Source organism: Microplitis mediator, chromosome 3 (assembly GCF_029852145.1).
Source record: "Microplitis mediator isolate UGA2020A chromosome 3, iyMicMedi2.1, whole genome shotgun sequence".
In the NCBI taxonomy this organism is placed as follows: domain Eukaryota; kingdom Metazoa; phylum Arthropoda; class Insecta; order Hymenoptera; family Braconidae; genus Microplitis; species Microplitis mediator.
Window position 1 is genome coordinate 15,752,609 of NC_079971.1, and position 11,296 is coordinate 15,763,904.

The 11,296-nt window shown below is 36.1% G+C and overlaps 1 protein-coding gene across 1 annotated transcript; it reads left to right on the forward strand.

Annotated features, from left to right (window-relative positions):
- Positions 1–426: 426 nt before the first annotated feature.
- Positions 427–849, forward strand: LOC130665929 (uncharacterized). The gene has a single exon (XM_057466558.1). The coding sequence runs from the start codon at positions 427–429 to the stop codon at positions 847–849; it is 423 nt and encodes a 140-aa protein (XP_057322541.1).
- The last annotated feature ends 10,447 nt before the right edge of the window (positions 850–11,296 follow it).

Below are 11,296 nucleotides of genomic sequence, written 5' to 3' on the forward strand. Positions count from 1 at the left end.
GGAAGAGATCTGGAGTGAACTTAAGAAAAAAATAAAAAGTGCTATGGAGGAATCAGAGAAGGTGGAGAAAAGAAGGGGAGGTACTTCTGGATGGTGGGATGATGAGTGTAGGGAAGAGAAAAGAAATCTGAGCAGAACGCTGAAAAAGTTTAGGGGGGGGGGGGGGTAAAATCGAAAAGGAAGACTATCTGGTAGAAAAGAGAAGGTACGGTAAAATGTGCAAATAAGAAAAAAGAAGCAGAAAACCGGTGAGAGGAGCCGGTAAAAAGCGCTAAATCCGAGGCACAGATTTGGAAAATAGTTAATCAGGGAAGGAAGAGGAAGGACATAGTAAATAGAGATATTAAGAGGGAAGAGTGGGATAACCACTTTCGTAATACTCTTGGGGAAGTGGGGGTAAGGAGAATTGGGGAGAACGGGAACATGATGGAGGAGACTGAGGATGATGAGATTGGACTAGAAGTCAGGGTCGTGGTGAAAAGGTTGAAGGACTATAAAGCCGTGGGAGATGATGGAATTCCGAATGAGGTTTGGAAGTACGGAGGAGAAAGAGTATTGGTGGAACTTTGGAGGATCTGCCAAAGGATCTGGCATGGAGAGAAGTGGCCAGAGGATTGGAAAAATGGTGTGATTGTACCTATAAGGAAGAAAGGAGATGGAACTAAGGTTGAAGACTATAGAGGGATAACAATTACTCAGACGGCATATAAGGTCTATGTTGGAATTCTGGAAAGGAGGTTAAAGATGGAGGTGGAGGGAAATGGACTATTGCCTGAATCACAGGCAGGATTCAGAGAGGGGAGAGGAACTATCGATAATATACGTCCTGAACTACCTGATCAATCGTGAAATCGTCAAGCGTAGGGGGAAAATGGTGATATTGTTTGTGGACTTCAAAGCGGCCTTTGATATGGTGGACAGGAAGGAACTGTGTGAAGCAATGAGGAGAAGAGGAATTAGTGAGGGATTAGTGAAGAGATGTGAAGAAGTGCTAAGGGAAACGTCTAGCAGGGTCAGAGTTGAAAAGGAGCTCGGAGAAAAGTTCTGGACGGAGAAAGGAGTGAGACAAGGGTGTCCTCTAAGTCCTCTGCTATTCGTGATTTTCTTGGCGGACCTGGATGAGGAACTGGAGAAAGGGAGATGGGGAGGTGTTGAGCTTTTTGGGGGGAAGAAAGTGTAGTCTTTGGCCTACGCAGATGATATTGCCTCATTAGCTAAGGATGAAGATAAAATGAGGGGAATGATAAGGACCTTGGAAAGATATGTGGCTAGGAAAAGATTAGAGGTTAATGTAGAAAAGATAAAAATTTTGAGATGCAGAAAAGGTGGAGGTAGAAAGAAAAAGGTTCGGTGGAATTGGAAAGGAAAAGAAGTGGAGGAGGTGGACAGATACACGTATCTAGGTTATGTGATAAGAGCGAATGGGGACCAGAATGATCATGTGAAAGAGAGAGTGGTAAAAGGAGCAAGGATCTTGGGACAGATTTGAGGGATCGGAAAAAGGAAGTTCGGGCGAGATTGGGCTAGAAGGATTTGGTTGTTCGACAGGCTGGTGTGGTCAGTATTGAGTTATGGTGTAGAAATTTGGGGATGGAAAGCCAGAGAAGAGTTGGAGAGTCTTCAGGACAGATACCTAAGATGGGTTCTCGGGGTCTCTAGAAGAGTTGCAGGCTACATGGTGTGAGAGGAGTTACAGAGAGAGAGACTGGAGGGAAAAGCGGGGTTGAGAGCCTGGTGTTATGAGAAAAGAGTGGAGGAAGGAGGTGGAGGGTTAATTCCATGGAGATGCAGAATGGAAATGAGGAGAAGAATAAGGGCAGGAAGAGGTCTTGGAGGGTGGGAAGCAGAGAGAAGGGATTTTTACGAGGGGAGAGGATTGAATGTAGTGGAAGTAGAAAGGAAATGGGAGAAGGGTTTAATGAAAGGAGAGGATATGATAAAGATAGAAAAAGAAAGACAGGAAAGGGAGTTGGGATAGGATCGTAGGTTCGAGAAGTAATGGGGGCTATAAATTTATCAAAAGTGGAGGCACCCCAGGTTACCTCAAAAAGGGGTGGAGCGAAGATAGATGGAGCAGAATAGCTAGGTTCAGGCTAGGAGACGTATTGAAAGGGAACAGATACTGGGAGAGTAGAGAAGAAAGGCTCTGTAATGTATGTAGGATGGAGTTGGAGACTTGGGAGCATGTATGAGAGATATGTTCAGGCTTAGGTCGGGAAAAGGGGTGGCAGGAGATGAGAAATCAGGTGTTGGGGGAGGAAGGACAAGGGGAAAATTGGCTAATGGTGTTGTTAAATTCACGGCGAAATGGGAAAGCGCGCGCAGCGATTCACGTTTGAATCGCTACGTGACACTGCGTTTGATCAATCAATGTCTGATGAGACAAGAAATTTTACAATAAAAAAATTGAAAGGTGTTGATGATACAAGCAGGGCAGAACATCGGAACAAGTTTGCTGTGACAACCGAATCTAAAACACATACACTGTCAACAACTGAATGCAGAGTGTTATACGAAGCTGGATACACTCCGGAGAGACTTACAACTTACGAAAACATGCATTTAAATGGCGTTAAGTTTTCATCTGTACATGAAAACAAAGTTACCCAATTTTCGGACTCCTTTATATACAATGATATAGATGATACATTCAGTACGATTAATGCTATTGTACGATTCTACAACGATAATGAGATTATAACTGGCATTATTGTAAACAACTTCCAGCATGTGAATTATGGATTTAACACACATCATATACATATAATTGAGCCTAAGAAAACCTTAAACTTCATTCGAGAAACACGTACAATAAGACCTGCTATACTGATGAGAGCTGAAGAAACAACTTTTGCAATGAAGTTAGCAAATTCGTGGGAAACTGATTAAGAAGTACATTTAAATGATGTAAACTGTATTGATTGTACAATAAAATTCGATTTTTCTATGTGTAATTTATGTTTTCAAACTCAGCCTCAACAGTATTGGGTTAATTATCAATGATGTATACTTTCTGCTTACGATCTATTGTATTTTATTATTTCCTGTAAATAATGATAAATAAATGCAAATTAAATAAATATAAAATTTATATATTCAATGATAAAACTTATTAAGTTGATCAGTTTCACAAAATCCATTATTTTATTTATAAAATTGTTCATTTCTATTTAAAAAATTTTTTACTGAATTTGAATGCTATAATTTAATAAAATGTCTTCAAATTTTGTAAAAAAATGTTTTTTTGGTACACTGTAAAGAATTTTCGAGTAAAGAATGGACTCTGAGAACACACAGTGTAAAATTACAGTGAAAATTTCAAGTTTTTAAAATTTATAATTATTTTTCACAAATGAAAAATAGAAAAAAATCATTAACTTTTTTAGAGAGAATTACATTCCTTACAAAACAAGTCCTTATCAATTTGTCTCTATCATTTATTTTTCCAACCAAAATTTGGATTCACAGTTGAAATTAAGTTATAGAACTGATGTTTACAGTTTTCAAGAGTTTTATAAATACTTTTTGTGGCATTCAATTTTTCAATCCGCGCCCATAATCGTCCATGGTTTTGTCTAAAAATAATTTAGATTTATCTTGTATATTTGATTGGAAATGTGGTGTGAATTACTGATATTTTATAAATATTTTGTGAGTAAATACTTCATGAATCAATAACCAATTCTGTTTCTATCGTTAATTCGAGCTAATAACTATCACTATTCAATAAAAAAACGATAGTGCGTATATGTTACATTGACAAGAATATTTTATTATTATAAATAAATATTTACATCCTATGCTATTTCTGTAGTATATCACGATTCTTGACCTTAAATTTATTTTCAGAAAAATGATGCAAATGTTCATTTTATAATTTTTTTCTTATGATTATGAATGTTTTTCAATGCATTATTGTATTCATAAGATAGTAAATTAATTTTAATTAAGCTGATAATCATTGTAACGATCGTTACAAATGGATTGCGATTTAACTGTACTTTAATTTATCAATTTTTCTAATTTTTTTTCATTTTTATTAAAATAAGAATTTAACTGCGTAGTTCAAAGCACACCCAATAATATGTATAAAAATGCGTGTACGTATATGTGAGGGTATATTCATGTGTATATTCTTTCACACCCATGTATGCATCTAGCTCTTTTTGGGTTTGTTCTGAATTCTCACCGAAAAAGTGTGTGAATACGAGTGGTCAAGTCAAAAGAGTGAGAGAGAAAGGAAAATAAGAGTAACCAAGTAAGAAAACTCGGTATATCTCTCACCCGCTATGCACAGCTGCACCGCTACGGCTGGTCCCTTATGAAGAGCTCACTGACTCAATGTTTCTCACATGTCCAACGCGAGTCCCTCAAATCATCATAAATGTCACATAAATTCATTAAGATATTTCCGTGATCTAGTTTGAATTAAATTTTTACATCTGTTACCAATAAATTACATGGTCCCCCGCGGAACCTCTCTGTTCCCTTTTTCTATCACCCAAATTATTCCTCTCGATTTTGTTGTTCTTAATTATATTTTTCTAGAGTACAAAAATATGTTGACCATAAAAGTCACAATGTTTTATGAGAGTATTTAATTGGGATTCACAAGTTGAATATTTCACACGAACGCACTGCACGCTGAACCGAAAGGCCGGCTTTGCTGTCGAGTGAATTTATGATGATATATATAAATATATATATATTTTCTTTTAAGGATTTTATTAAAAGGATTAACTATTCCCGAACAAGTACTCCGGTTGCCTAGGTGGTGGACGTCACGAGAAGGAGTTTAGTTAATTTTAATGCGAACTCAAATGATTTCAATTTTTCTATCCAATCTAGGAGTCTAGATGCCTAGGCGTAGGACCTCACGAAGAAAGGTTCTGAAAATAAAATTTCACGTCGCGGAATTATAATACACTAATGGAAAAAATTAAAGGATCAAAAAAAAATTCCAAATTTTTGGGCGATTTTCAACAGGCCCTAACTTTGAGAGAAATAGTCGTACAAGAAATAAAAAAAAAGGAAATTGTAGCTCCAAGTGTCTACTTTTTGGATTAGAACTTAAAAACTTTTTAGCGTCAGCGGTTTTTGAGTAATCTTAGAAAAACCAGCAACAAAAAAATTTTCAAATTAAAAAAATTTTTTTTTTTGGTCTTCGGGCGTGGAAAAAATTTTTTTTGCTTAATCACTATGAGGATCGGATACCTCCATTATTCAGCTTTAATTTCTTTTTTTTATGGACCTTGATACGTCCACTTTTCGGAGAGATATCGGGCTTCAAGTGGAAAAGGATCCTTTTGTCTTTGATTATCGATATCTCAGAAACCAATGATCGCACAGAAAGTTAATGATGGGTTTTTAAAACTTGAATAAATTCCCTTTAACGTTGAGCCATTGCTTTTTCGAAAAAAAAAATTTTTCCCTATCGTCACATGAATTTAAAAATGAAACAAAAAAAGGGCTTTTTGTGATTTTTCGAAAAATCAAGGGCTGAAACGAAAATATTGTGGAAATCGATAATGTTAACTGAGCATTTTACAGTTCAATATGTCTACAAAAACCCTACAGAGAGCCAGATTAATCCAACCAGCCGTTTTTTGTTTCACTCGATCAAATTTTTAAAAAAATTAAAGGATCACGTTTTTTGCTTTGCAAAGCTCATAATCTTTAACAAGATAAAAAAAAACAAATTTTTCGGAGCTTTGTCCACAATTTTATTGCAGAAAGTGCTCAAATTTCCATAAGAGAAAAAAGTTTTTTTTAAAAACAAAATTTAAAAAAAAAATTTTTTATTGAATTTAATGACCGAGAGATGAGTAAAATCACGAAACGCAGCAGCGGAAACGTGTTAAAAAAGAAGAAAGTTTTTTTCAAAACAAAATTTAAAAAAAAAAAATTTTTTTTTTCTGGAATGACTTTAAAAGATTAAAAAACCCAATCTTTTTTAACAAATTTTGTTTTGTTAAAAAATTTTTCAAAAAAAATTTTTTTCTGGAATAACTTTAGAAGATTAAAAATCCCAATCATTTTTTGGAAATTTCGTTTTGAAAAAAAAACTTTTTTCTTTTATGGAAATTTGAGCACTTTCTGCAATAAAATTGTGGACAAAGCTCCGAAAAATTTGTTTTTTTTATCTTGTTAAAGATTATGAGCTTTGCAGAGCAAAAAACGTGATCCTTTAATTTTTTTAAAAACTTGATCGAGTGAAACAAAAAAACGGCTGGTTGGATTGATCTGGCTCTCTGTAAGGTTTTTGTGGACATATTGAACTGTAAAATGCTCAGTTAACATTATCGATTTCCACAATATTTTCGTTTCAGCGCTTGATTTTCCGAAAAATCACAAAAAGCCCTTTTTTTGTTGCATTTTTAAATTCATGTGACGATAGGGAAAAATTTTTTTTTTCGAAAAAGCAATGGCTCAACGTTAAAGGGAATTTATTCAAGTTTTTAAAACCCACCATTAACTTTCTGTGCGATCATTGGTTTCTGAGATATTGATAATCAAAGACAAAAGGATCCTTTTCCACTTGAAGCCCGATATCGCTTCGAAAAGTGGACGTATCAAGGTCCATAAAAAAAAGAAATTAAAGCTGAATAATGGAGGTATCCGATCCTCATAGTGATTAAGCAAAAAAAATTTTTTCCACGCCCGAAGACCAAAAAAAAAATTTTTTTAATTTGAAAATTTTTTTGTTGCTGGTTTTTCTAAGATTACTCAAAAACCGCTGACGCTAAAAAATTTTCAAGTTCTAATCCAAAAAGTAGACACTTGGAGCTACAATTTCCTTTTTTTTTATTTCTTGTACGACTATTTCTCTCAAAGTTAGGGCCTGTTGAAAATCGCCCAAAAATTTGGAATTTTTTTTTGATCCTTTAATTTTTTCCATTAGTGTATTATAATTCCGCGGCGTAAAATTTTATTTTTAAAACCTTTCTTCGTGAGGTCCTACGCCTAGGCATCTAGACTCTTAGATTGGATATCTAAATTGAAATCATTTGAGTTCGCATTAAAATTAACTAAACTCCTTCACGTGACGTCCACCGCCTAGGCAACCGGAGTACTTGTACGGGAATAGTTAATCCTTTTAATAAAATCCTTAAAAGAAAATATATATATTTATATATATCATCATAAATTCACTCGACAGCAAAGCCGGCCTTTCGGTTCAGCGTGCAGTGCGTTCGTGTGAAATATTCAACCTGTGAATCCCAATTAAATACACTCATAAAACATTGTAAAACTCCTGTGTACACGAATTCAAACTGGTGAATTCGGAGTGAGTGTGTGTGCAGGTATATCAACCCATTGGGGTAAGTTCACTATCATAATATTTTTGTAAACTTTAACCTGTCAATATACTACACTTGTTTTTTTATACACATCCTTCTTTTCATTTACTGTCCTTTTTTTCCAGCATTCAAGTGCTAGTAAATGAAATCATAGTAATCCTAAAGTAAGACGGAGAGAACACGGTCTTCTCGAGGGCCCATATTCACTGACCCAATATCCCTCTCGCTCAAAAATCCCGGACCTACCCTAACGCAACGCAGGTCACTGAACGGGGCGGTCTCTAGTACATCCGCTCGGTACGAATAGACAAATAAGTTATAAAACGATAAGAAATAAAAACATTCTTATATCAGCCACGTGACGCTAATTCCGTGGTTGGATGACAGAATAAAAAATAATTCCATATTATAACTTATAAATTAATCATCGGTACCCAATAACTCATAAGTTCTCACACTAACCACGTGACGGTTCAATCGAACTCCTTGGCTGAGTTATAGAACGGGGTAATTATACGATCAAACGAACTTACCTGTAGGTGAAGTTCGATCGTTATTATACAACAGTCTCGCCCGAAATGATGACATGTATACAAACTGTAGTATCACCTCTTCTAGCTACTTGTAACCACGTATTTTAGAGTTTAAAATTTGAATTGCCGGGCTGCCGGCTTCTGTAGAGGTGGCGGCGCCCTGTGGTCACTTTCGTTATATCGTTGAAAGCAGAAAAAAGAGAAGTTTCGAGGATGAAAGGGAAAGGATATTTTGGATAAATATCCTGGGGATCATTACTGAATGGGTGGGAATGTAATCATTTCGGGCGAGACTGTCGTATAATAACGATCGAACTTCACGTACAGGTAAGTTCGTTTGATCGTATAATTATACTTCCAGTCTCGCCCTTATGATTACATGTATACAAACTGTAGATGTTTAGAGACTGAGAAAATTCCTTTTTTTCTTTTTTTTTTTTTTTTTTAATGGTTTAAAAAATAAAACATAGTTTTTCACAATTAATGTTGAATAGCATTTACTTTTTTGAAGATTTTAACAGTACAACTTGGGCAAAATTATTATTGTTCTGACTGCTAATTGGTCTATTGTAGAACTTAGCGAATACCAGAGATTTTTCTGACCATCCGGCTATTTTCCGTATAAGATCTAGGCTTACTCCTGCTTCCGCCGCTTTAGATGTCGATGCATGCCGTGTACTATGGGCCGTGAATTTTTCATCCACTCCACAGTCTCCGAGGAAACTTTTTATCCGTCGACTTAGCGTTTTGGACGAGACGGCTGTATGTGGCTTGCGAATTGATATAAACAATCGCTTTTCACTATTTCGTAGTGACTTTGTCCTCTCTACGTAATTGAGGAGAGTATTTGCAACGCAGAGTTCCGGTTTGTCAGTGAAAACAGGAAGGATTAGCAGGGGTTGTGCAGCCCCAGGTCTTGAGGTTTTAATTATGTCCGGAATCTTAATCTGTACGCTGCTTTTATAATGAACAATGTTATCTATTGAGATAAGCGACAGAGTTTGTACTCTGTGAGCAGTTCCCAACGCTAATAAGATTATCAATTTATTTGTTAATTGTTGTAAAGTCAGCTTGTCCAATGGATATAAACTCGCTGCCTTGGTTATTACCAGTTCTGTGTCCCAAGTCGAGTCATATTTAGGTTTTATGGGTCTCAGTTTAAAGATTACTTTAAAGAATCGGGAGATAATCGGGTTATTAGTAATGTCTTGCGTTGATATTAGAGAGATAGTTGATCTCGCTGAGTTAAGGGTCCCATATGCTGCGCCGTCTCGAAATTTTTCTGACAAGAATTCTAACACTGAGTTTGCCTCAGTGCAGAATGGATCACGCCCGTTTTTCTTCGAGAATGTCCACCAGTCTTTTAAAGCACTGTTATATTGTTTCACTGTCGATTCTGCCAGGGATGCAGATAAAATCTCTATTGATGCTTCTGGTAGATTTTTTCTCGAGAACGCTTCCCTGATAACTTGACGGCCGCCAGGGAATGTGGCGCTGCCATAGGATGGTGCTGCTGATTGCTAATAGGAGAAATTAAAAAAAAGACTGTTATTAGGTTTGAAAATAATCATTTCAGCAATCATATGATTTTTTAATAGTGGGAACCAAGGCTGTGTTGACCAAAGAGGTATTACGATAACACCACAAGCCTTATCATTGATAATTTTTTGTAAGACTCTAGCTATTAGAGCAAATGGTGTAAAGGCATAAAACTTATGGTCTTTTCAATTAATTGTAAAAGCATCTATGGCCATAGCCTCCGGATCACGTTCCCAAGCGCAATATTTTTTACATTTGGAGTTATTCCGTGAAGCAAATAAGTCAATTGATGGTACTCCGAATCGTTTCGTAATCAGTTTAAACGCATAATCTGCCAAACTCTATTCCATATCTATATTTTTGACGCGAGAGAGGCTATCTGCTTCTTTATTTTCTCTTGATGGAATATATGATGCATAGAGCCAAATGTTTCGTTCCTCGCACCAATCCCAAATTTCTTTAGCAAGCAAGTGTAGATGTAAGTATTGGGACCCACCCATTTTATTTATATATGCTTTGGCTGTAGAGTTATCGACCCTGATTAGGATTTCACAATCGCTAAGATCATCCGCGAAACATTTTAATGCCAGAAGGGCTGCCCGAAGTTCTAGGTCATCAATATGTAAGTTCTTTTCTTCCGGCTTCCACCAACCTCGCGCTTCTTTACCATCACAAAATGCACCCCACCCTGTTAGTGAGGCGTCTGAAAAAATTTTTTTCTGATAATCAGCTGTTCTAATTTTACGAAAGGATACAGGTATTTTTCCCTTCCACCACCTAAGATCATCGTAAATATATTTTGGCAATAGCATCGTTTTTTCGTAATTGTTATTGTTAGCTGTAAGAGCCTCTGTTTTAGCTTTTTCGAGCAACTTACAATGTAACGTGCCATACTCTACGGCTGGACAAGCAGCTGTTAACGTTCCAATTACTTGTGCCAAAAATCTTATCTTGCATTCCTGTTTTTTCAATAATATATTTATATGGCACAAAATTAGTTCCCGCTTTTGATCGGTAAGTTCTAAGCAGAACTTTTCTGAATCGATAACTCACCCCAAATATTTACATCGTCTACTCGGTTTTAAGTTACTTTTCTTGTCATTTATAATAAACCCCAGAGAAAGTAAAAATTCTTTTGTTGTTATTAAGTTTTGAGAACAAGACTCGATATCCAGTCCCATACAAAGGAAATCATCCAGGTATACATTTGATAAAAACCTTTTTTCACGCAGAAAATTGACGACTGGTTTTAGTATCTTTGTAAATACAAGTGGATCGGAGCAAAGGCCGAATGGTACGCAAGTAAACTCATATATTTTCCCCTGGAAGGTAAATCTAAGATATTTTCTATCTGATTTATTTATTGGAATTAAAAAATAAGCATCTTTGAGATCTATAGTACCCATGAATATTCCCGGGATAATAAGTTGACAAACCGTTCTCATGTCTTCCATTTTAAAATGAGATAGACATATAAATTCATTAAGATCCTTAAGGTTTATTATGAACCTATTAGATCCATCGGACTTAGGAACTAGAAAAAAGGACGAAATGAATTGATCATCAATGGGCTTGACTTCTTTGATTGCTCCTAATTCTAACAGTCTCTGAATTTCTGCTTCTATCGCAGAGATCTCAGGACTCGTCCAATTGCGCTCGGGAGGTGGCCTTGATTGATATGGCTTCAATGTAAAGGGTATTTTATACCCCTTAATGCATTGCAATATGAAGGGATCTGATGTTATTGTAGCCCACTTACTAAAAAATATTTTTAGTCTGCCTGCAGTCTTTACCTGGGGTTCGTTAGTTTAGTATCGACTCCGAATCTTGTTGCTCTGGTTCCGGTGTTGACCCTGATGACTCTTCGTCTGGCTTTGGAACTTCGAGTTGTACTGTGGCTTGCCGAATTTCATTCTTGTGCCC